Source organism: Dasypus novemcinctus, chromosome 17 (genome assembly GCF_030445035.2).
Source record: "Dasypus novemcinctus isolate mDasNov1 chromosome 17, mDasNov1.1.hap2, whole genome shotgun sequence".
NCBI classification, from domain to species: Eukaryota; Metazoa; Chordata; class Mammalia; order Cingulata; family Dasypodidae; genus Dasypus; species Dasypus novemcinctus.
The window spans coordinates 97,781,523-97,807,970 of NC_080689.1; the positions used below are offsets into that span (position 1 = coordinate 97,781,523).

Here is a 26,448-nt window from a genome sequence, read left to right on the forward strand (position 1 = left end):
TGTAAGTCTCCTGGAACTCCTGGCCCCCGGGGAAACACAGAAGGAGACCTGCAGTAGCCTGAGACTGTGTTTCCCATATGCTACCAAATGGGGGCTCAAAATTGAAATAGAAATATTTTTAAAATGACATATTTGTATGCATGAGGCACGAGCTGTGGTTTTACCCTACAAATCCATAAATAAAAGTTTGACTTATTTTTTAAAAGGCAGAAGTGATAAGAATTCATCAGTGAACAATAGCATGTATTTTCCTACCCTTTGTAAATTGACTATTTCAAGTTGCTTTGGAATGTCTTTAATGACAAAGCCAAGGACTGCTTCCTTTTATTTTCCTGCTCTTCCCTTTTGCTTTTTCCACTCCTGAGCAGCTCACTCTATACTAGTTGATAACTGCCTCCATAATACTCTAAATCCCTTGCCCAAGATAAACAAAACACCATTAGTAATCCAGAAGAAACAGCACCAAGCTACTGACTGTTATTCTCTGTCCTCCTAGTTCCCTGAGGGCCTGTTGGAGGAGCTTCCGAATGCCAGAGCAGTAGAGTAAGCTCCATCTGATTCCAAGGTGAGGTAACCTTTCTTTGTCTGAGATCAAGCTGTTGCCTTCTTGGTTTCCTTCTTTTTTAATCCAGTTGGGATAATCTGACCATGTTCATTATAGGTGATATGCACAAAATGATTGGGGAATGTCTTCAATGGGAGTCTATTACTAGCTGATTCCTGTCTCAAGAGTAAAATCACAAAGGCAGCACCAACTTATAGACTATATGGTATTAGGCCCACCCTAAGGAGCAATATTTTTACCTTGGATCAAGAATTTTCTGTCAACCAAAATGGATTTGAGAGATGCATCAGTGAGGAAAAACTCATTTCTTTTCCACAGGTGTCCCCGCACCGGTTTTGGCTTTCCTTTGTTTGACCATTCTTTCCTATCTGGTATTCTAAAGTCACCAAGAGGACAAAATCCTTCTGTTAGCATTACATAATAATTTATAATTCTCACAGTGTTTTCTTTTCTGTAATTGCAGCTGGCCTGAAAAGAAAGTGTCAGTGGTAGGTGGGCTGAGGAAAATAATCTACATGACAAGAAATGTGGGTCTTTCTTGCTGGCTTCAGTCAAGAGCCCCCTGATTAAAACTCCCAGGTAGGAACAAGGATTTGGGTATGGGGAAGTAAATGGGTATTTCAGACAAGAACTAGAGTGATGTTTCTTGAATAGTTGGTTTCTGTGTAGATGGCATGGGTTTGTGTTCATGTGAGTGTTGTGTGTGTATATGAGTATGTGCTGTGATTCTCAGTGTAATGAATGTGATTGCCAATGTGCATATGTGAGATCCTATGTCTGCTGTGTGCCTTCCTAGATTTCTCTCCTATAACCAGCACAATTACCTGTGCAATCCCATAATAATTTCCTCAAGGACATATACGTATGTCCATATTTTCAAGTTATATACTTCAAATAATACAGTTCATTGTAAGTCAAGTATGCCTCAATAAACCTGGAAAATATCCCATAACAACCCAGGAAAATGTTCAAAGGACTCCAAGTGAAAATACTGTGTTACAAAATCCCTGTCATTAGGATTTAATGGGAAGAATTCATTTAATAGTGAATAGTATAGCCTGTGTAGAGCACTCTCCTTGCCCCTAATGGCACTTTCATTGATGATGATAAAAGAAAAGCAGCCATAGCTGTCATTTTTAACATAGGAGAAAAGAGAGGCTTAGAAGCTGAATTAATTTTGCAGAAATGCAAAGTACCAAACAGGAAACTAGGCACTGAGGTATTAGGTGGTTTGATACCAAAGCACAATCTCATCATGCCTCTTCTGCCTGGCAATCTCTAATCTTCTATGAATCTGGCAACATTTGTCATTTTTAATTCTTGTTACTGAGCACCACACCACCAGGGCATCTGCAGCACAAGTCCATGTCGTCCATTTGTCAAAAGCCCAATTGCCATGTGTGTTAGTAACTATGATATAGACAATGCAGAGTGAACATGCTCATCCTCACAAAACATCTCCTGGGAGGCTGCTCAGAGCCTGCCGCTGAACTCATCTAACCCACTGGATGGACTCTTCTAACATAGACCACATCCACAATAGTCCAACTTTCAGGGTGATAAGCTTGGAGGCCTGTGCTGTAACAGTCCAGCAAAATGGGAGAGTGAGAGGCTGAGAAAGAATTCCATCCCCACTTCTCTTTCATTTGCATACTGTTTCCAATGTCCTGTTGAAGGTCTCTGACTCCACAGAGCTCAGGGAAGGTCTGAGAACCCAGGGTAAAGAGTTCAGGTGATCTTGGGTGGCCAGCCTGGTCTCAACTGGAAAAGGAAGGGTCTGGTGTGCCATTCTCTCAATTAAATTTCTTGGTGATATCTGTGTTCCTAAACAGTACCTCCAATTGGCTTGTGGATTGGGGATATGGCTCTACCAGCAGCGATGAAGGTAACAATCCAAGTCGCTAACAATGTTCAAGGAAGTACCCAATGGGAGAGAGTTCCTGGGAGCAGTTGCATTACCCCTTCTGCATTGAAGATGGAGGAGAGGGGTGTGAAATCAGAAAGTAAAGGAAATATTTAGAGATCTGCTTTGTTCTTTTCCTATTTCAGTAAGATCATAGTAAGAGATACTATAATGTCGTGGTCAGGAAGACATGGACAAAGCGATTGCCTTCTCAGAGGGAAAAGGTGGACAGTCTTCCCTACATTTAGAGTATGTGAGGACTGGAAAACGGATTGTGGAGATCTTAGACCAAACTTAGATGGTAAAGGTGAAGCAATCAAGGCCCAAGGAACGCAATGTTGTGATAAGGACAAAATTATGTGCTGGGATAAGGTCATAACCAGGTGAGAACAACAATAGTTCAAGCTCTCCCCTCAACCCTAACATTTTCCTTTCCTTTTACAAGGATGCCCCATCATGGTTACTGCCATGGTACATTCAGAAGCATTCTTCATCAAGTCAGATGATTCAGACACGGGGATGACGAGCTGCATGTAATTCATGTCTTCTGTCTTTTTTCATCTATTCCTGTTCATAAACTTCTCTTTGTACCTCTCCCATCTTCTCCTCTTTTTATGATACTCATCTTGAAGGATTTGATCTCATCTAGGAAGTTGAGGTCATGGGTTTCAGAAGGTTTATAACAACTTTCTACATCCTTCTCAACTGCTTTTTTAGCATTTCCATCATTTCCAAACCTACTATGCAGCATGCACAATCTCAAGTAAACCAGAATGTAACAGGGCGGGAGCTGGGCTGGGAGTCAGGTGCCTTGGGCCACTCTTTTGGAGGGCACTTGTGAACTTGGTTCTGGGCTGGACTCTCCCTTCCCAGGTATGTTCCTGCAAATGGTATCTCTGGACAATCAAGTGTTTTCTGTTCCTTACACAGCTTAGTACACTGTTTGAGGTGAAGGAGGAGTCTCTTTTCATAATTTCTCTTTTCCTAGAATACCCAGAAGCCACCGAAGAAATGAAGAGGAAAAGGAAATGTGAATGTGGAGTGAATAGGATGAAAAGGGGAAGGGAATTAATTTACACACATTACATTTCTTTCCTAACTTTCTCTTTGGCACTTCAGGAAAATCAGTAAAACTAAGGAGAACATTGGCGTTGCCACAAATGAGGGTGAACATGGAGGTGGAGACAAGAACTGGCTGGTCAAAAATGGGCCATGATGTGAACCAATGTATATGAGGTGCAGAGGTGCCCAAAGATGTACTTACCAAATCCAATGGATGTGTCATGATGATGGGAACGAGTGTTGTTGGGGGGGGGGAGAGGGGGGTGGGGGGGTGGGGTTGAATGGGACCTCACATATATATTTTTAATGTAATATTATTACAAAGTCAATAAAAAATAAAAAAATTAAAAAAAAAATAAGCACAGGCAAGTAGAGTATATCCTCACAGCCTCTTCTCAGGGAACAAAACCTCATTCTATACAAGCCACAGCCTCCCAAAGGCTCCTTAATTTGCAGGAGAGGGCACTAGCCCCTTTTAAGCCTTATGTGCACTCACACTGCATTCTTTGTGAAGATCGACCCTGGATTAGTTCAACACCTCAGCCCTGCTGAAGTGAAGTTTGCACTCATAATCCACTTACAGTCAACAAAAGCCTCTCCTGTTTATTAATGAGTATGGTGAACAGGGTGGAGTGAACCTAAATGCCACTAACTCAGGTCTCTGGCAAAAGGGTATATTAGGCTGTCTTAGTTTGCCAGGGCTGCTTTAATCAATACTGGTAACCAGCTGGCTCAAACAGAGGAATTGATTGTCTCACAGTTTGGGAGATTAGAAGTCCAAAATCATGGTTTAGGCTGCACTGTGCTTTCTCTGAAGGTGGTGGCAGCTTGCCAGCAATCCATAACTGAACCTATGCCTCCATTTCTTGGCCCTCTGACTCCTATCTCCTGTGCCTGAATGTGCCTAATTTTCTTCTTATAAGGTCTGCAGTCATATTAGATTAAGGCCCCCTGATTAAAGTTGGACTCACATTCATTAGTATGATCTTTGGCATTCTTAGAAATGAGTTCACATTTGTAAGAGCGGAGGTTAGGACAAAAACATGACTTTATGGGCGGACCTGATTCAATCCATAATAAGGACAATGGCACTCTGGGGTCCCTCGCAGGCAGGTAGGGTAGGTATTCTGGGCCAGTTTCCATCTTAGGGGGAAATTTAAGTCCTGACTGGCAGTTGCCCAAGCCCTGAGGGTTCTCAGCCTCTGCTGGGTCCTGTTCAGATCCCTGGGTCAGCTCATGCCACCTTTCCTCAAGCTGTGGTTCTTGAGAAGTTTTTTAGGTATGTATAATTCATACAAACCTGAAAGAATGGTCAATGAAGAGCTCACTTGGGATGAATGAAATGGGTAGAATTGCAAGTTACTTATGTTCCTTTTATTTATTTTTTACTTTCATAATTAATTAAAGATAAACATAATACTTATAGCATCTTGTTAAAAGGAGTGTCTTCTGTAATGTTTTCATGTTGGAATATACTAATGTAAGAAAACTTATGATTTTAGTACTAGAGCCTAACTGTTTTTTAACCGAAAAGCACAGGTAAGTTTTGGTGTGTTTTAAAATGAAACTAGTTTTTAGAGAGAAAAAGGAACCTGTCCAATAGTAATGTGAAGATGCAGTCATGACTTGGACTGTGTAGGGGACAGGGGTTGGGGAAGCAGGGTTATCACTTCCATACCTATCCTTCCGATGTCCTGCTTCTCACCTGGTCAGATATATAAGACTCTGCCTTTTCTTCCTGGAGCCCTACAGTCAAACTTACTCTTCAGGGAAGAGTCACTTCGAGGGCACCCATCAAAGCAAACAGATTAAATCCCTTCAGTTGGACATTTACAGACACTGTGCCACAGACGATACCTTAAGCCGAGAGTAGCAATAGGAATTCAGTGCCATTTGGATCTGGTTCCTAGGTATCGGTGGCCAACTTTGCTTCTCCAGGGTCTATTGTACATTCTGAGTCCCGCAACATTCACCAACAAAACCCCTCCTCCATCTGTCTCTGTGTACCCGGTGATTCTATATCCTGTGCTTTTATTGCAGATCCCACCATTGACAGCTACAAAGGCCTTAAGCTGGAGGCCCCAGCCTGAGCTTAGAAGAGCTGTAGATCATATGGTGTTTAGAGATGCCTCTGTGCTTATTCTCTTCTACCCATACCCAAATAAATTTTGGTAGAATTTAGTTAGATAAATTTAGATTGAGTTTTAGAGAAACATTTTACATTTAATGTTAGATATTACTATATTAATCAATATTTTCTCCTACTACTTGTGTTTCTTAATTTATCAAAAAAAATTAAACATGTATTTAGATCAGCATGTTAAACAAAGTTAGAGCCAAATTAATTATAAAATTTGGTCTCCCTCCTGGCTCCCACCAAGGTCACTACTCTCTCATAGAATCCTCAATATTTGATAGTTGAACAAGTAACTGAAAATTTAGTGCTTAACTTCTGTCCTCAGGACAATGTCTTCCAGACATTTCATTTGCTGAAATCTGTTTACTCACCTGGAAGGGATTATGGCAATAACGTCACCCTTGGCCTAGCAGGATAACTTCGAATTCACTGTCTTTTTTACTTTCTTTTCAGTCTTGCTGGGGATAAAACCATGAGTCACATTTCCTTCCACAAAGACATTACCCCATTTTCGCATAACACAAAATATTGTTCTCAAAAATGTTGAAGAGATTCTAGTATTCTTTCCATAATGCCGCATGCTTTCCTCTAATAAATGGTTTTGTTTTCTTTAAACCATAGTAATTTCACTAAAATTTGCCTTATCTTTAGACCTTCTGTATCAATGCTCAGTGTGTAATTTTATTATGGAGCTTCAAATAAGTCTTTCCAGAAAAAATGGAGTCATAAGTTTTAATAATTGCTGCAAGTATTTGCTTTTAGTCTCTCATTCAAACACTGCAGTATTCATATATTGGCCTTTCTATGCTGATCTTAAACTTTTGCCATTTTTTTCTCAAATCTTTTACATTATATTAAATTTCTTTTAAGCAATTTCTTCTTTTTAACTTCTCTTTCTATTTAGGTATTACCTTTTCACTGTTTCTTCTAGTTTATATGTAAATCCTGAAATGATTTTTTTCCCCATTTTTTTCTTATTCTTCCCTGATTTCTGTCCCTTCATTTTTGAGGGTTTTTTTTTTCCCTCTCATTGATGATGTTCTCTCATATACTGTTTCCTTTCATCAATGCTTTTACCTTCTTTTTGAGATAGTACATTTCACTACATAATGTACATCAAAAAGAAGAGCCTTACTTTGCACTTTACCTGTACTGGAAATAACATCAATATTTTTTCTGTTGGTATTTCATATGATTTTTTAAAAATTTGTAGATAGAGGGAAACGGACTTTGGCCCAGTGGTTAGGGCGTCCGTCTACCACATGGGAGGCCCGTGGTTCAAGCCCCGGGCCTCCTTGACCCGTGTGGAGCTGGCTCATGCGCAGTGCTGATGCGCGCAGGGAGTGCCGCGCCACGCAGGGTGTCCCCCGCGTGGGGGAGCCCCACGCGCAGGGAGTGCACCCATAAGGAGAGCCGCCCAGCGCGAAGGAGGGAGCAGCCTGCCCAGGAATGGCGCCGCCCACACTTCCCGTGCCGCTGACAACAACAGAAGCGGACAAAGAAACAAGAAACAAGACGCAGCAAAAAGACACAGAAAACAGACAACCAGGGGAGGGGAGGGGAATTAAAGAAATAAAAATAAATCTTTAAAAAAAAAAATTTGTAGATAGAAACAAGATTCAAAATAGCTTTCCCAACAACACAGATCTGTCTCTATCCAAATTTTCTTTGAAATTAAAAATATATATAACAGCTTTCTTCCCGATATTTCTGGGTTCTGTACTTCTACCACTCTTAAATATGGGTCTTCACTATCATTACCTCTATTGCACCTGTTATTGTCTATTTGTTTCTGCATCTGACTAGTGAATACCTCCTTTGAATGTATGCTCTTGTCTTGATGTGGAACAGCTAAAACCACTTTGCCAAAATCTAGTCATTCCCTGAAAAAGGTCTATATGTTTCCAGAACCAACTATCTTTAAGGGTATTTTTTATTGTATGTCTTGAAATGTATTTCATTTCTGAATCGCTTTGTTCGTATATATTTATATGCACTTTATTTCCACAATTATTAGATTTTGGTTTCTTATACTTATTTTATATTGAATTTTCTTTGTTCTGTATACATTATAGTTGAGTCATAAATTTCAGTATTATTTTTATTTAGTTTTAAATTAATCTATTTTCAAACATATTTGGCTTTAGCAATGGTGATTCATTCTTAAATAACATTTTAATTTCTATTGTTTTGATTCCTAATCACATAAGAAAAATGGTACGTATATCTGGACTACATATATAGCACCAAGTAGCTTTATTACTATCCTCAGGCACATACACCAACAACCCCCAAAGCAATCTATATATTTTCCATGGTCCCCAAGGATTGTCCTTAATACCTGTCCTTGCTACATTAAAAGCACTATTTTAGAAATAACCTCTACAAATAAAAAACATCATTTAAAATGGTTTACAGAATATTAAAATTTAGGACCACATAAAAATGTTTCAGCTATATCATATCATGATCTCATTATGAACACCTGAATACATACATATTAACAAGAGAGATGCCATTCAAAATGATTAGAATGTTGGCCTCCTAAAATTAGCTAAAATTCCAGGACTTCAGAAATGCACTCCCAGACTTCCTGTACCCTGGGGGTGTTCTACTGCTCACTGAGTGGATGGTCATTGGTGGAAGTCATTTAACTCCATTAGCAACTGTATGCCATCTACATAAATTGTAGCAACCTGTCTTTCCCTGAGATCAGGAACAAGATATGGTAGTGAACTTTCATCACTGCTAATCATCATTGTCCTGAAGTTCTTGAGAGAGCCATCAGGCAAGAAAAAGAAATGAAAGGCATCCAAACTGGAAAGGAAGAAGTAAAGCTATTTCTAGAAACACAGATGGCCTAATCTTTTACAAACAAAATCCCAAAGAATCCACAAGAATAGTAATGGCACTAATAAAGGCATTCAGCAAAACTGAAAGATACAAGATACACAATGCAAAGTCATTTTTGTTTCTATAATCCAGCATAGAACAATCTTAAATGGAACTTTTTAAAACTTCCAATCAAATAGCCTCTAATGAATGAAATATCTAAAAATTTAACAAAAGGTGAAGCATTTATATACTGAAATTAGAAAACACTGCTGAGTGACACTGAAAACCTAATCAAATAGCAAGATGTCCATTGTTCATCGACTAACTATTGTTCTGATGTCAATACTACGCAAAGGAAACTACAGATTAAATTCAAAATCAAAATTGAGTAGGCTTTTTTTTTTACAGAAATGGAAAAGCTGGTCCTCAAATTCCCATGGAATCATTAAGTGGCTAAGCTAGCCAAGACAGTCTTGAAATAGTTTGACAATGTAAACACACTTATCAAAATATCACTCAAATTTACCCTATATAATATACAAAAAACTAGGAAAACCTGACCTATTCTTAAGGGAAAACTCAATCAGTAGACACTGTTCTAAATTAACCACAGAAGGATTTATCAGACAAAACAGTTGTTCTGTCTATGCTCAATGAGATTAAGGTACATTCTCCTTAATTATTTTGTCCTTTTTGTTTTTAAAGATGCATAGATCAGACAAAGTGTTACATTAAAAAATATAAGAGGCTCCCAAATACACTACTCCCCACAACCCCTACTCCTCCCACATCAACAACCTCTTTCATCAGCATGGAACAGTCACTGCATTTGCTGTAAACATTTTGGAGCACTGCTAGGCCACAAGGGCTGCAGTTTACACTGTACAGCCTACACTCTCCCCCAGTCCATCCAGTGGGCCATGGCAGGACATACAATGTCCTCTATCTGTCCCCATAATACCATTCAGGTATTATGAATGAAATCCCAAAAATATCTGCATATCACAACTCTTCTTCCATCTCCCTGCCCTCAGCAACCCCTGTTGCCACTGTATTGACATAAAGGATACAATTTCTTCCAGTGCTAGAATCACAATAGTTCTAAAGTAGAATACCAGCAAATCCACTCCATTCCATACTCTCTTCCTCCATCTTGTGGGCCCCGGGATGGCAAATGTCCACTCCAAGTATAAACTGAGAGGGGGCTTACAGCCCACATGGCTGATGGACTGTATTATCCCATTTGCAGTTGTAGACTCTCTTGGTACCCTGGTGTGGTGGTTGGCTAGCCTCACCTCCCTTTTAGCTGACCTGGGTAAGTCCAATGAACTGGAAAGTAGGTATTGCTACTCTGCTGAGGCTCAGGGCCCAGCTGGCACATGGTCCAGAGACCCAAGCCTCCTGAGCACACACCAACCCCAGCCCCAACCACAGGTTCAGTGAAATTGACAGAAAAGGCGTGTGTAGAGAGGTCACATCTCCATCCAACTCCATCAAAGGGCATTCTCTTTCATTGAGTGGAAAGATAGGAGTTCTCAGCAGAGAAAAAGAAACAAAGAAAAGATGTAAATGACAACTTTTGATCTAAACATAAAGTTATAGAAAATTTTAAAAAATTCATTGAGCAATCCCAATTAGAGAAGACAAGTAAGGGATGAATGAATTGGTGAGATGGAATTTAGATGAGTAGAAATAATATAATCTGAGAAAAGAGAGCGAGTGAGTAAGAGAGAATTGATCCAAAACTTGAGCCTCATGATCTGTGGGGCAATACTAAAAGTTTTAATATTCATTTGAAAGACTGGGTTGAGCAGAAAGAGGCTGGTGCCAATAAAAAGGTAAGGGAAGAAATGACTGAACACTACTCTATGAAAGAGAGATCCAAGGGGCTCAAAATCTCACCCTGATACATCATAATCAAACTGCTGAAAACTAAAGATGAAGAAAAACATCTTGAAAGGAGTCAGAAAATTTGACAATTTATTTGTAGAAGAATAACAATTTGAAGGCCTTTGATTTCTCTTCAGAAAATATAGAGGCCACAAGAGAGTGAAAAAACATCATTAAAGGGCTAAAAGAAAAAACCCTCAACCAGGAATACTGCAGTCATCAAAAGTTGCTTAAGGTTTAAAGGCAAAATAAAGACAGAAGGAGAGGATGGAAAAACAAGTGAATTCATCACCTGATGACTTGCTCTACAAAGATGGGAAAGGAACTTCAGGCTAAATGGAAATAATTCAAGGAGGAAGCTTTCAACTTCAGGAATAAAAGATGTGGATCAGGAATGGTGAGTATCTGGGGAGAAAGAATAACTTTTTTCCAACTGTTAAATTGTTAAATATATGAATGAATTTTGAAAAATTATAAAAATACAAAATGTTTGCAGAAGTTATACCCTAGACTGGGAACTCAGAAGACCACTTCAGCAAAGAGGGGATTAAATGATTCCTATGGCTGTAAGGTGTCCACATTTTAGTTGGGTGGGTAAAACATTAATTCTTTTAGACTGTGATACCTGTATTATTCTCAGAGCAACCACTAAAAAAGAATTCCAAAGGAATTCCAGAAAAATTGTATAACCCAAATGGTCCTTTTTCTAAGAGATAGGAATAAAGTAGCTAAAACATCAGTATACAAGTTATTAAGTGAAAAATAACTCTCTTGGACAAATACCTACAAGCAGGATTGCTGGGTCCGATGGTAACTCCATTTCTCCTAGCCTGTCCTTCCCCCCACCATAGTCACCTCCACCACAACAGGACTGATGCCTTCTGCTCTTTAGATCTGAGTGGCTCTCCCCAGTCCCCCAGGGGATAAGGTGGGGGATTCACAGGCCCTAACCGCAAAGATGCCACCTTCAGCAGGCTCCAAAGCATCTGAGCCCAATGGTTCACCTGTTTCTGCTGTCAGCTCGAGGGCACCCTGTCCCATGTGGATGCCAACTTTGCTGATGCCAGAGTAGAGGATGGTGGTTGTGTCCCCCAATGGGTCCTGTCTCCCTTGTGACAAACTCCATCTTCCAGCATCAGAAAGTCCAGACTTGCCAGAGGAGCCAGGGGGCTGAGCCACAGCTTTTGATGTGCCTGCATCCTGCACATATTTGGCTAAGGAGCAGCTAAGGAGCAGTCAGAAGTCGGAGACAGGTTCCTATGGCACTGGGAGTGCATATATTCTGGGGGTCAGTGGATGGTTCTCTTCCTTCCTCCCCAGGCCTGGGTTCTGATGAGAAACCTCCATTCTCAAAGCTCAGAAAGCACCTCCCTCCAGAACTTCCAGACCACTCCTGTGACCTCATGCACCAAAGCAAGCACCTTCACAAGCTCATACACCTGTTTCCCACCGCTGCAGAGGGAGTGGTGTTCAGCCCCAGCCCCCTCCAGGCTGCCCCAGAGGTCCACAAGGAAGGTAAGTCAGAATGGCCATTGGTCTAGTTTGTCAGCTTTTGTGGTACCCCAGAGGAAGATCCAGAGAGAAAGGGGTTTCGATGTGATCTCTGGGGTAAAATAGATTCAAGGAATTCAAGGAATTGCTTAATCAAATCCAGTCACCATAAAGGCAACATTCCTCGGCTGCCACAGAAGCAAGGGAACCCTCTGATATTTCACCCTCAGGCAATGAAGTCACTATTCTGATTCTAGACTTGGAAAAGAAAGCAGCACTTCACAGTCAACAATGCATTGGGGGTGGAGGAAGACTGAGTCCAGCTTAGACAGGCAACACCATGCAAACTTCCATTCTAACTGCCTTGTAGTTAATCCTGTATCTATTTATGGAATCAACATCATGAATTCACACCAAAGTATCCACTTCGTCCACCAGCCCACTTCAAGAGGGTTCACTGCAAATCTTGCGTTTTCACATCTGTAACTCTATCTTTTGAATACTCAGAAGGTAGTTGGGGTGAGATACAAAAAAGAACTGGATGGTCAGTTGAATCCCAAGGCTGTGGTGAGTTTACTGAATAGAACTGGTCATCTTTTGCATTTTATGTAGTGGGCTCTTGATGTTTTCCTTTCTGAAAGCTCACTATTGTCCTCATTGTCTACATATCTGCTGTTGTCATTGCTCCTAAAAAGAGATAAAGCCTTCTGAAAACTCATGGTGGAAGCATCATTCTCTCTTGTGAGACTGGGTTGGGTTAATTGATACAATATGAAGAGGGCTTTGGTTGAGATCTGGCTGACCTAGATATGTAAGAATTTCTGGGGGTCCTCTGAGGGATACTGGCCTTCATGGAGTATGGGGGTGAAAACCCCCTCTTCATGGAGGGCCATCTTTCTTCTCCAAGTCTAGTGGGGACTCTTGATGCAGGAACACGAAGCATTTCTGTGTTTGTCTCCCTTGGGGAATTGAGATTACTCTCAGCAGGATTAGGTTCTCTAAGGATGTGGACATCTCAGAGTACAAATGATTCACCATGTCCCCTCTTTGTAAACCATAAATCATAATTTCTGCAGTGAGTTCAGAATAAGCAGGAGTATGAAAATGCATTCAACATCACTAGTAATCAGTAAAATACATATTAGAACCACAAAGTCTAACGCCCATATCTTCCAGAAAGGGTACTCTTAGGATGTGAAAGACTTCAGCAGGAAAGGTACGGACCCCACACTAAGAGAGTTGTTCAAATATTTAGTCAGGGAGATAATTGGGAACAGGGAGACTTCATTCATTAACTCACCAAACCTCAGTCAGGTGGGTGACTTTGCCAGTTGATGAGCATTAACTGTTCTTCCAGGGTAGTTCAGTTAAAGGTGAAGCTAATTCTTTGCATAGCTGTTATCTGGCAGTTGGTCTGGAATGTCTTAGGTTCTGAGCCAGTAGAGGAGCCAAGCAGACCACTGGTCACTTGGGATGGTAGTCCAACCCACAGGAAGACTCACATGAGGCAGAAGGTATTGTGAAGATGCTGGGGGAAGTTGGCCAAAAATTTGGACATCCTTGATACTTCAGAAGGCCTTTATGTGGGGGAAACTACCTCATATTTTGCATCAAGGATGGAAATGTAGAGACAGGAGGCTGGGTCAGGATAGGTACTCTTCTTGTGGGTGAGCCACCTCCTCCAGGGCATCAGTTCTTCCCCTCAGGAACTTTGGGGCAAGAGGATTTTTCAAAGGAACTGTTTCAGTACACCATGGTTGACATGTCATATAACACATATTTGTTGGCTTAAAGGAGTTTATTGTCTCACAGTTTTGGAGGCAGTGATGCCAAGATTAGACTCAGTAAGGTCTGTGCCCTCAGTGCTTGCTTCTGCCTTTCCTCTCCATGATCCAGGGCAACACTGGGGTTATGGAGGTGAGGATTTCTGCCTGCCCCCCCCTTCCCCAGAATAGTCACACTAATATACAGACTCAGGCTCCAGGGTAGGTCACCGTCTAGAATGCCTCTCCTTTACTTCCTTTCCCTGACGACTTGGGGCCATCTGGCTCTCTAGCAGGCCTGTTTTCAACTGTTTCAAGGTTTGGTTTGGGTTTCTAATCCCATTATTTGTAGTGCCCTCCTAAGGGGTTGGTAATAAACTTTTCTGAAAACAATAACAACAACAACAACAAAAGACGCCTTGGCTGCCTTTAATTCACAACTGTTGTGAAGTAGTTTCTAATATTCCATGCTCTGGTCTTCCAGACAGATATTTTAGTATTTCACACTCAGTTTGGGCCTAGTCCTTTGGCAGAAGTTTTTAGCACAACATAAGAACAGTGTGCCAACTGCACTATTATTGTGCCCCCAGTTTATCCAGTCTGCCTTTGGTGTCCATAAATATCTGTCTGGGAGGGTAGAAAAAGGTCATAACTCCACTGTGGGTATTGCTCTTGGAATTTAGGATGACTTTTGTCTCACAATACTTATACATTACAGTTATGAATTACCATATGAAGAAAAGTAACTGAGCAAACAGGTGAATAATAAGAAAAAGAGCACTAGATATATCAATAAATTAATATGGATTGTGTCTCTAATTTGAGCCAAGACCATTACTTAATTCTGAGGACAGCCGATGAGGCCAATGGTACTAGCTCAGTATTTCAGATCTGGAAATGAGACGCAGACAATTGAGTAAATTTCCCAGCTGACATGAAGCAGAGTCAGGAATCAGCCCTGAACATGTAATTCCAGTGTCCACGTTCCCAATCACATTCATCTTCTGGCCTTGAACATAACAGCTGCTGTCAAAAACATGCTGGGTAAGGCATTAGAAAAGCAATTCAAGGCAAGTGTTCAGAAGCACGTTCGACCTTTTGACTTTCACAGGTGTCATTAGCACTCAAAATAGTTATTTCTCTATGCAACTTAAACATACTATTTAAGAAACTTCAGATGGCATAGCAAAGAGAATCAAAATCACAAGCTCACCACTGAAAAAATACCAATGCTAATTTTTTTTTTTTTTTTAACCGTACTGGGGTTGAGGATTAAACCTGAGACCTCATGTATGTGGAAAGCCAGTGCTTAACCACTGAACCACATCGGTTCCCGAGTTGGTTTCTTTTGTTTGATTGTTGGTTGGTTGGTTTTGTTTTTGTTTTTTTTTCAGAGGCACTGGGAACCAAACCTAAGACCTCCCATGTGGGAAGCAGGTGTTCAACTTCTTGAGCCACATCCATACTCCAATGCTAATATTTGAAAGTATTTCTTCTGTGGTCTTTGACCATTAAAACACACACACACACACACACACACACACACACACACACACAAGATAAAGAACTCAGTTAACTATCTAACCTGAAGGACAATACAGAATACTGAATACCCCAAATACACTACAACTACAAACAACTTCTCAAGTCTTCTTTAAAGCCCCTTGCCTGGAAATACAAAGATGGGACATGATTTGGATTGCTACCTGAATCTGTGCTCCCCTAATTGCAACCCTAAGACCCTAAATAAGTGCCTTTGTTGCCTTGCAACTTAGTTTATTTCTCAGTTGACATTACATAGTGTTAGAAACAGGATTCTAAGTACCTACCAACCTGACTCTGGAGCTACTGTTGGATTTGAGCATGGTAAAGGCAAAAGCCCCTTCAGCTCTGCCATCTCCCCAAAAGCCCTGAGTTCCTGTGTGTGAGTCCTCTTGGTTCTGAACATGCCTCTTTTTGGTTGAGGTTCTAGACCTTTTAGGGGTGACTTTTGAACTTTGGCATTTTGACATAACAGCAGTCCTGTTTGTTTACTTGAACATTTTTCTTCTGGTTTGGCCTGGTGATAGAAGGCCTTTCTGTTGGCCTTTTTTTTTTTTTTTTTTGTATATAGGGAGAACTTATTTGTTTGGCAATTACTTGAATGGGACTTTTAAAATTCAACTTTGATAATGAGCTCTTTTAAGTGGGGGATGCCTCCCTAACAATCAATGTGGCTTTTGTTAGCAAGCAAATTATTTTTGGTAAGCACAGGATGGGCACTTAAACACTATTTGAATGTGTACCACCTTTTAAAGAGAGGCCTTGGCCTGATGGAGGAACCACCTAGTGACAGGGCAGATGAGAAGACCCCATCTAATTCCAAGGTAAGGTTGCCTTTCTTTGTCTGAGAAAATTGTCACTTTACTTATTCCTTTCATTTTCAATTGAGTTCAGATATGAAAATTCTGACCGTGTACATTATAGATGACATATACAATTTCCTTACTTAAGGAGTATTCTATTACTGTGTCAAGTTGTTATTTACAAATAGCAAGAGCAGGGAATCAAGTATATGGGCTTTTTAATTGGCAGCAGTTTTTCCTTCTAAGAGTAAGAATTTTTTCTGCCAACCAAAATAGACATGCGAGATGCATTATCTAGGAAAAGTGTGTATCTTTCCATGTGTGTCTGCTACAATTACTTATGGGACCTTTCACTCAACCACTGTTTCCCATCTGTACCAAAAGTGCAAAAGATCTGTGTCAACACTACACAGCATGATCTGATCCTGAGTGTTTTCTTTAATATAATTACAGGTGGCCTCAGGTACAAGAGAAAATGGTATGCATTTTTGAACTTCAGAAAAAATCTAGATAATTAAAAAACCAGGGTGGAGCTGATGTAGCCCAGTGGTTGAACACCTTCTTTCCATGTATGAGGTTCTGGGTTCAATTCCCAGGGACTGTGCGCTTGCTTTACTCTGAAGAACCACCCTGATTCCAGCTTCCAGGTGAGAATGAGGAATGGGGATGTGATTATTTTCTGGGTTAAGTGATGGCCATCTGTATTCCCTTTAGGTGGTGAGGGTTTGTGTACCAGGGCTGGAGATATCTATGTTAGAGTCTTTGAGATGAGATTGTGAAGGTGAGGGTGGAGAAGCTATTTCCCATCTGTATAGCACAATTGCCAGTGTCAACTTCTCAAAAAACCACTACTACACCCCTTACATATATTTACTCATTCAACCTTCAACACAACCATACTATGACTGTTTATTCCCACTCTTCTGAAGAAGAATGGAGGTGCAGAGACAATTAGCCTACAATTTCAAACATGAGTGTCCCTGATCCTGATGCTATAGCCATAATCTAGCCCCATCACTTGGCCATGCGATGATTCTACACCATGCCAGCAAGGGAAACTGAGTGCAGACTGTGAATTGACATAGGGTGAAATGCACATAGAAAGTCCACATGCCTTTTCAGCTCAGATTCTGAATGACTGGAAGCACAATCTGGTTTACCTAAGTCAGTCCTCCACACTACAGCCCAAACAGATAGGAACTGGGAGATGTTAGCGTATTTCATAACATCAGCATCTTGAGTCCTAGAAATGCTCGGCACTGTTTGCTGCATGCCTTAGGGACAGTGACCAATAAGAACTCAAGTTACCATTTGGCTATTGATCTGGTGTATATCATCCTTGCTGCAACTTTTATAACTGCATTAGAGCCTTAGCACTCAACTCATGTCTCCCCTTAATAATGAGCTATCAAATTGGTGCCTGGATAGTATAAAGATGGACATCCATCACATTCAATGAATAAGCATTCAAGGTATAGAAAAGGAAGACTGGAAGGAAAAATACTACATGATTTATAGTGGTCAATTTTTAAGTGGCAGTATTTAAATATCTTCAAATCTTCTATAACTGAGTATCTTTATGATAAAGGATTAAAAAAAAATAAAACAGAATGTTTTGCCTAGACTTGAATCCAGTCCCACAATAAAGTTATAAATAAAATGTCTTTAAAACAATTACCCTATTATTAAACTTTAGAAAGCTAATAAAATGCTCATGTACAAATAACAGAAAAATACTACAGAAACAGGTGCTGGACATTGTATGTCCTGCCATGGCCCACTGAGTGGACCGGGGGAGAGTGTAAACTACAATGTAAACCATTATCCATGTGGTGCAGCAGTGCTCCAAAATGTTTTCACCAAATGCAATGAATGTCCCATGATGATGATGAAAGAGGTTGTTGATGTGGGAGGAGTGGGGTGAGGGGGGTGGGGGGTAAATGGGGACCTCTCATATTTTTTGAATGTAACATTTTTTTAAAAATAGAGAAAAAAATCCTATACAAAAGATGAAAAATGGGAAGCAGGTATAGCTCAGTTGTTGAGTGCCTGCCTCCCATGAATGAGGTTCAGAGGTAAATCCCTGGTACCTCCTTTAAAAAAAAAAGAGAGAGAGATGACATATGTGGAACCATGGATACTGATGATTTCGTAACAGGACAAGGTGATAGTAGCATTTTAGTTGGACTTCAAAATGGCAGGAGGAATGATAATCCATCATTGAACAATGGCATGTACTTGGTAACTTTTTGGATTATTTCACATTGCTTTGGGATGTCATTAGCTACAAAGTCAAGGACTGCATCCCATTTTATTCCTCCACCTCCATTTTGCTTCCCTTTTTCTACTCATCGGCAGCTCACACTATCCTTGTTAAATACCTGCTCTATATTACTCTAACCCTTTGTCCATGTCAAGCAAAACTTCAGAGTACTCCAAGGGCAACACCTCCAATGTACTGACTATTACTCTTTATCCTCCTAGCTCCCCCAGAGGGCCTGCTGAAATACCTGGGAGCCAGGGCAGTAGAGGAAGCCCCACCTAATTCCAAGGTAAGTTTCCCTTTAGAACCATTGCTTTCTGTATTTTTCTTTTTCCGTTCAATTAAAGCTGACCATTACTTTATAGATGATATGTACAATTTCCTTGGTGGGGACTGTGTTCACTTGGCATCTGTTTTGACCTGCCGATCTCTGTTTCAAAAGGACAACCACAAATGGAAGCATTAGATTAGCAGCCATATTTTCTTGGATTAAGAATTTTTTTTAAATGGCAACCAAAATGGAGAGATACATCATACAGGAAAAGCTCATGCCTTCTCCTCAGATGTCCCCTCACTTGCTTTTTGGTTTCCTTGACTTGACCCTCTTTCCCATCTGGTTTTCTAAAGCCTTCTACAAACACAACATAGCAAGTTGTGATCATTATAGTGTTTTCTTTTCTGCAACTGCAGGTGGCTCCAAGAGCAAGCAACAATAGTATGTATTCTCTCCTCACACAATTGCTGAGGAAAAATCTAGATGATGATCAATGAATATTCCTTGTTGGCTTTGTCTAGAGAACCTCTCCACAGAAAGAAGCTTCCTGATGTGTGTGTGTATGATTCTCAAGGTGCATGTGTGAGAACGTGTGTCCATTTGTGTGTTTTCCTAGATTTCTCTAACACTAAAAAGTTGCTAATGTCAGCTTTCTGTTTAAAAAATGCCAGCTTCATTTCTTCATGGGTATATGTCAAAATTTTATCAAGTTATATCCTTTAAATATGTTTAGTTTATTGTATGTCAAGTATACCTCAGTAAACCAGGAGAATACCCCATTACCCTTCAGGAAAATGTTCACAGGACTGTAAATGGATAAAATTGTGGGAAACTGACTTGGCCCAGGGGTTAGGGCATCCGTCTACCACAGGGGAGGTCTGCGGTTCAAACCTCAGGCCTCCTTGACCCGTGTGGAGCTGGCCCATGCACAGTGCTGATGCGCGCAAGGAGTGCCGCGCCACGCAGGGGTGCCCCCGTGTAGGGGAGCCCCTCGCGCAAAGAGTGCAACCGTAAGGAGAGCCGCCCAGCGCAAAAGAAAAGTGCAGCCTGCCCAGGAATGACGCCGCCCACACTTCCAGTGCCACTGATGACAACAGAAGCGGACAAAGAAACAAAACGCAGCAAATAGACACAGAGAACAGACAACTGGGCGAGGGGGGGGGGAATTAAATAAATAAATCTTTTTTTTTTTTTAAAAAAAGATCATTAAAAAAAATTGTATTAGAGAACACCTCTTACTAAGATTTCCTAATAAGTCTTCATTTAGTAATAAATCTCACCTCTTAGTAAGCCTGTAAAGTCTGATCATGGCATTTTGATTGGTCATGATAAAAGAAAAGCAGCCATATCTGACTTTTTCAAAACATATGAGATATGGAAGGATTGAGAGGTGAATGAATTTTTGAGTTTCACACCTAGAGAATAGGAAATCATAGTCTGGAGATATTAAGTGCTTTGACTCCAAATTCTATACACTTAGTTTACATCTCTTCGGCCTGGCGGGATCTCGAATTGTCTATAAGTTTGGAACATTCATGATTTCAGTTCTTATTTCTGAGCACCACACCTTCAGGGCATCTGCAGCACAATGTAGTATTATCCATTTTTCAAAAGCGCAACAGCCATTTGTGCTAGTAGCTATGCCATGGACGATGCAGAAAGAACATTTCCATCCTCACAATACACTTTCCCGGGCAGCAGCTCTGAGCCTGCCATTGGTCTTTTCATTGAACTCATCTAATATAGAGTATTTCCAGAACAGTCAGAATTTCAGGGTGATAAGTTTGGACATAAGAGCTTTAATGATCCATCAAAATGGGGAAAGTAAATAGTTAAAAGGGGATTCTTTCTCCACCTCGCTCATTTGCAGACCATTTATAATGTCTTATTGAAGGCCTCTGACTCCACAGAGTCCAGAGATGGTCTAAGAACCTGTGGTGATCTTGGGTAGCCAGCAAGCCATCAAGTGGAGAAGGAAGGGATGGGTGTGCCACATTCTCCAAAAACTTTCTTGCAGATGTATGTGTTCCTAAAGATTGGCTTGTGGATCAGAGGTATGACTCCACCAGCAGTGATGAAAATGACAATCCAGGTAGGTAATATCACTCAAGATAGGATCCAATGTGAGTGGGTTATCAGGAACAGTCTAGTAACACTGCTACTTTAGCAACTGAAGAAGGGACTGTGAAATCAGAAAGTAATGGAAATATACATGGAGGTCTGCTTTATTCTTTCCATATTTAATAACAATAGTAAGAAGTATTATCATCATGTTCCTTGAGTGTACTGTGTTTGCAATCATCTTTCCTTGCTATGCTATTTAAGATTCACTTTCCCATAAGACCAATCCTCAAAGCCTTTGTTTTTCCTTGGTTAGCAGCTCTTGGGAATAAAGCACAAGAGAGTGTAGATGAGGTTTTGGTGTTGACCTACAATGGAGGGGATCTGGCAGGACACAAGCTCTCCTAGACTATCAACTAGACTAGGGACAAAGTTCTTCTACTGGGTGCCAGGTGGTGGTTGGAAATTAGGGCTTCTCCCTCTGTACTTACCGGTCTGGTAGCACTTCATTAATGTTTTATCCTTTCTGACATAAAGAACATGTGCTCTGGGCTGACTACACATGCACCTGGGTGCTGGAAAGGTATCGAAGGAAACATATCCTTGAACATCCTTCTATTCTCTACTGCTCACACAAATCCAAAATCCTGGGATTAGATTAAAACCTGAAATTGCTTCCATTTGAGAGATTCATGTACAACTCTTTCTCCAATACATTCCAAAGCCTGGCTGGGTTTCTGGAGGCCTTGTGTGAATGGCCTGCCAGGCTTGCTTCACATATTGGCTCTTGCTGTCTTGGAGAGTCTCTGGGAAGCAGGGCCAAGGGTTCCCTGCTCCTCTCAGATTATTCCCATAATACACTGCCACCCTCTTCAATAAATCAATTGATCAATTAACCAATCCATTTTAAACCAGGGAGCAACTCTCAGAGGCACGGAGTTGAATCATGTCCTGTGGGTGACAGTGACCATTAATCCTATAAATCAAGCGATTGTCCTGAGACTGGTATGACATTAGGTTCATGGAAGACACTTTGTCCTCACAGCATCCCTATAAGTTTCTGAACTGATTGGAGGGGTTGACTGTAAGATTAGAGGTAAAGTAACTTGTCTGTATTCAGTTAGTCTGAAAGTGATATAATAGGGGATCGACAGGCCACTTAAATAAGTGGAATCTTTTGGGAATTCGTCAAACCACTGAAGTACTAGCACTGATGGGTGCCTGGACAAGACTGAGGAAAGGTACATGGAGGGGCATGACTGTTCAGTGGGGAACAGGGCAGAGTTGACTGGCTAGAACACAAGACCTGATTCAACTCCATGCTTCTGATAGCTGCTCCCTGGTTAGAGAGGATTGGTTAATTGACTGATATTTTGGAGAGGGTGGCAGCATAATATGGGAATAATATGTGCACAGGGATTGTTCTCCAGTGTTCCTGTATCATAGAACAATATGATTGGTGGAAGCTGACAAGGAGAAAGCAAATGGGCAGTAATAGAGAGAGAAAAGAGGCAGGGAGGTAGTGAAGGTGGTAAAAAGGAGAAGAAAGACAACATCATGTATAGAAAGACATGGAGAGTATCTGCCTTCTTAGAGGAACTAGAGGGTACAGGCATTCCTCACTGGCCACAGGTATAGTATTTGAGAGCTGGGAAAGGGACTCTGGAATCTTAGACCCACTCCTTCACAGCCAAGGTGAAGCGACTGAGACCCTAGGAGAGGAGTGTGGTGGTGAGGACAGAATTGTGTCCTGGGATAAGACCACACCCTGACATAACCAACAGGAGCTTGAGTTCTGCCCTCAACCCTAACTTTCCCATTTCCTTTCACAAGGTTGATAGATCACCATTACTGCCCGGGTTACCAGGAGGCTTACTTCACAGCTTCTGAAGTATCAGATACAGAGAACAACAATTTGCATGTAATTTCCTTCCTCTTTCTGTCTTTTTTGTAATCTCTCCCTTTCTTATTCATAAGCTCCTCTTTATAGCTTTTCTCCATTCTATCTGTTCCTTATTTTATGATTCTTATCCTGAAGGAAGTGGTCTCATCCAGGAAGTTGAGGTCATGGGAACAACAATGTCTATAAATTTCTCCCATCCTCTTTACCTATTTTCTTAGCATTGCCCTGGTTTTAACATACGTGCATCACTGAATCAGCTTGCACAAGCCTGAATGGTCCAGGCAGGGAACTGGGCTGGTTGTCAAAAGCCTTGGGCCACACCCAGTGGAAGGAGCACCTGTGAAGTTAGTTCTGGGGTGGGCTCTCCCCTTGCAGGGTGTTCCTGCACATGTGCACATGGTCATCAAGTGGGTTCCTTTCCTTGCAGCTGTCTACACTGTTCAAAGAAGAAAAGTGTCTTTTCATAAATCCTCTTTTCCTGGAATACACTGAAGACACTGAAGAAATGAATGAAAAGACAGGAAGAAGAGGAAGAGGAAATGTGAGTGTGGAGTGGATAGGATAAAGAGAGGAAGGGAAACAAGTCCACGTGCATTCCATTGCTTTCCTAACCTTCTTTTGGCACTTTAGGAAAATCAGCAAAACTGAGGAGAAACTGAGGTTTCCAGCATTCTGTGTGAACACGGAGGTGGAAACATGAACTGGCTGGTAAAAGTAAATGCAGACAATTAATGATCCGAGGTGTCTTCTGGCTCCTGTTACCCACTCCAGAAAAACTCCTCCCTCCAATCTCTATGCCTCCCCAGTGATCCCCACTACTGACAGCACAAAGACCTTGAGCTGGAGGCCTCAGCCTGAGTCTCAGAGGATCTGGAGATGATATGATGTTTGGAGCCTGAAAGGGGATATAATACCAAAGAAATGGAGATGCCTCAGTGCTCAGCCCCTTTTACCCAATTCCCTAATCAGCCAATTGAGGGAAAATTTATTTTTCATTTTCAAAGACTTATACTGAATTTTAAAAATAGGTTTGACATTTAATTTTAGATGTTAATACATTAAACAATATCTCTCCAACTACTGGTTTTTCTTCATCCTTATCAATAAAATAAATACATAGATAGATATGCACCCTAAACAAAGTTAGAGTGAATGAATGGAAAAATAACCGTAAATGTAAGACTTAACATCTGTCCTCCTACCAATGTCTTCCTGAAATCTGTTCCCTCACCTGAAAGGGATCATGGGAACAATATTACCCAACTTCAAGCCAGTGAAGTTGGATTTCAATGCTGTTTACACTTTCATGTCAGTTTTGCTGTTGATAGCACCATGATTCACATTTCTTTCCACAAATATATTACCGCATTTTCTTCTGGCACAAAGTAGTATCAAAACTGATGATGAGATGCTAATGTTCTTTTCATAATGCACTTGCTTTACTCTAATGCACAAAAGACTTCATTCTACTTTTACACCCTAGTAATTTTAGCTAGAATATGTCTTGCTATTAGTCATTCTGAGTCAATACTCAGTGTAAGGTTTCATAATGCAGCTTCAAAGAATCTCTTTCCAGAAAAATAAGGAATTATAATTTTTAATATTTTTTTCATGTCTTTGCTTTGGTTTTCTCATTCAGGCCCTCCAGTTATTCATAGATCATACTTTGTATGCCTGTCTTCAACTTCTGACATTTTTTTCCTCAAATTTGTCAAATACTCACTAATACTTGGCCATCCTACATTTAAAAGCACTATTTTAGAAATAACCTGTAGAAAAAAATTCCTTTAATTTGGCTTGCTGATTTTTAAAATGCCTATACACATAAAAACCTGTCAGCCACATTATGCCATGATCTTATTACCCAGCATCTTGCCAGCATGTGAACTGAAACCATAAAAATGTTGGACTCCTACAAATGGGCTCACACTGAGATTTCACAAATGCACTCCCAGGCTTCCTGTATATGGGGACATTGTGCTGCTCACTAAGTAGACAGCCATCTGTGGAAGCCATTGAGCCCTGATCACAGCTACATCTATAACACATTCTTGTGGTGTATCTCTTAAACAAATGACAAGAGCTACATCATTTAAGCCTCCTTCTTGCACTTGACCTCCCCTGCTCTGTACAAGTGACTTGTTCCAGTATCTTCCAGTAAAGTTTGGCTGAACTTATGAATTACATAGAGTTTGACATGGCAGAGGAATACAGGGCAAGAAATGAGATTCTATCCCAGCTCTACCTTGCTTCCATGGCTGAATGTGAGAGAATCTTCGAATCTCTGGACCAAACAGAGATCATGGGTAAAAAAAAAAAAAAAACCATTCATCTAAATCAATTCATGAACTAACAAAAACTAAGAAAACTAAGCTAAGTTCTTGTTCTACACTTGCTTTCCAAATGAGGGCAGAAGGCCTTGATTGCCTCTAGGAAACACAGAACCTAAGACAAGGATATCAAATTCTTGGCTTTTCTGAGGAGAAAGAGAATATATTAGAGATATTATGTGAGCAAAGGAGTTGAGCCAAGCAATCAGGTGGTATATACTAGGGTAGAGGGGCAGTGATGGGTGATGTCACCTGCCTATCACTCATCAGGGATTATCTTCAGTGTGAAAGACCCACTCCCTTTCCTTGTCTGACATTTGGTCCCACGCAACTCACCACTTGGCTAGAGGAGGGGACAATGAAGGTGCCATCATCAGTATCTCAAGATAGTCATCAGTAGAAGCATATTTACAGAATAAAGGCAAACTCTTAAGCAAAATGATATAATCACCTAAAATCAGGTACTAGAGGAGAGGGTGGGGAAAGAGAAGGAAGAGAAAACACACTAATTTCATCACTGCTCACAATGAGGATTAATACACACTAAAGAAATGGATGATTAAGGGAAAATTAAAAAAAAAAAACAATAACTAGATCAAAATCACAAACCAGAAAACATACATATGTACACGGAAGCATACAGGTGCGAGAAGTGTACTTTTGAGTACTCTTGCCCTTTAATAATGTGATAATGAATTGAAGTAGTTTCCAGTGTTAAATACAGTTAAAATCAGCATCAAAAATAGAGAGCAGCTTTTTCCTTTTGCAGCCATCGCTGAGCGGCAGCAGCCAAAATGAAGTTCAATCCCTTTGTGACCTCTGATCAGAGCAAGAACCATAAAAGGCATTTCAATGCACCTTCCCACATTTGGAGGAAGTTTATGTCTTCCCCTCTTTCCAAGGAGCTGAGACAGAAATATAATGTTGGATCCATGCCTATCCGAAAAGATGATGTTCAGGTTGTGAGAGGACACTACAAAGGTCAGCAAATTGGCAAAGTAGTCCAGGTTAACAGGAAGGAATATGTCATCTACATCAAATGGGGGCAGCGGGAGAAGGCTAATGGCACCACTGTCCATGTGGGCATTCACCCCAGCAAGGTAGTCATCACTAGGCTAAAACTGGATAAAGACTGCAAAAAGACCCTCAAATGTAAAGCCAAATCTCGCCAAGTAGGAAAGGAAAAGGGCAAATATAAGGAAGAAACAATTGAGAAGATGCAGGGATAAAAGAATCTTATGTACAACTTCCATTAAAAACTGCTAAAATGAAAAAAAAATAGAGAGCAATTAAGAATTCCAGTTTATATTTTATAAATAGCTTAAAATCAATTAAGCAATGCACTTTTCCACATAGCAGAAGACAGATGAAAGTGCTTAGATGGCTTAGGCACCCCTCTCACTTGATGAGTATGGATAGAATTAAAGAGCTGTATTGTTTGGGAATGATGGGGAGATAGCTCTATCTCTTTGCAAAGGGAGAGGTAGGCCATGCTTCACACAGAGAAATTCAGTTAAATCATATGAAAAGGAATTTCAGGTTTTGGTTGCATTATTGCAATAAGTGACTTTGCAGAATTGAAGATCTGGTTTAAGGTTTTATGAAGGAAACAATTTGGTTGAAAGG

General features: G+C 40.6%; 2 protein-coding genes and 2 long non-coding RNA genes across 5 annotated transcripts in view; 2 read left to right on the forward strand and 2 right to left on the reverse strand.

Moving 5' to 3' along the window:
- Window positions 1-12,064, reverse strand: part of LOC131274101 (uncharacterized) — a 98,342-nt gene extending 86,278 nt beyond the window's left edge. Inside the window, exons 1-2 of the mRNA XM_071208685.1 lie at window positions 12,051-12,064; window positions 11,397-11,617 (exon numbers count right to left, since the gene is read on the reverse strand). Of these exons, the coding sequence (XP_071064786.1) occupies window positions 11,397-11,617; window positions 12,051-12,064 (235 nt within the window). The remainder of the gene's footprint in view (window positions 1-11,396; window positions 11,618-12,050) is intronic.
- A 368-nt stretch (window positions 12,065-12,432) lies between these two features.
- On the reverse strand, window positions 12,433-13,679 carry LOC131274106 (uncharacterized). Its single transcript, XR_009181311.1, has 2 exons — window positions 13,184-13,679; window positions 12,433-12,570 (listed from the first exon to the last, which is right to left on the reverse strand). It is a non-coding gene; the product is annotated as an uncharacterized lncRNA (long non-coding RNA).
- LOC131274104 (uncharacterized) lies at window positions 13,240-23,569 on the forward strand. Of its 2 annotated transcripts, XR_011646215.1 has the most exons (7): window positions 13,240-13,397; window positions 15,900-16,012; window positions 16,445-16,638; window positions 18,476-18,543; window positions 22,423-22,510; window positions 22,920-23,033; window positions 23,123-23,569. It is a non-coding gene; the product is annotated as an uncharacterized lncRNA (long non-coding RNA). The 2 variants fall into 2 exon arrangements; XR_009181308.2 differs by lacking the exon at window positions 15,900-16,012 and having other exon boundaries at window positions 13,245-13,397.
- A 2,047-nt stretch (window positions 23,570-25,616) lies between these two features.
- Window positions 25,617-26,051, forward strand: LOC131273896 (large ribosomal subunit protein uL24-like). Its single transcript, XM_058278021.2, has one exon. The coding sequence runs from the start codon at window positions 25,617-25,619 to the stop codon at window positions 26,049-26,051; it is 435 nt and encodes a 144-aa protein (XP_058134004.1).
- The last annotated feature ends 397 nt before the right edge of the window (window positions 26,052-26,448 follow it).

Coding starts and splice junctions, on each gene's coding strand:
- LOC131273896 (XM_058278021.2), top strand. CDS start 25,617: ATGAAGTTCAATCCCTTTGTGACCTCTGATCAGAGCAAGAACCATAAA.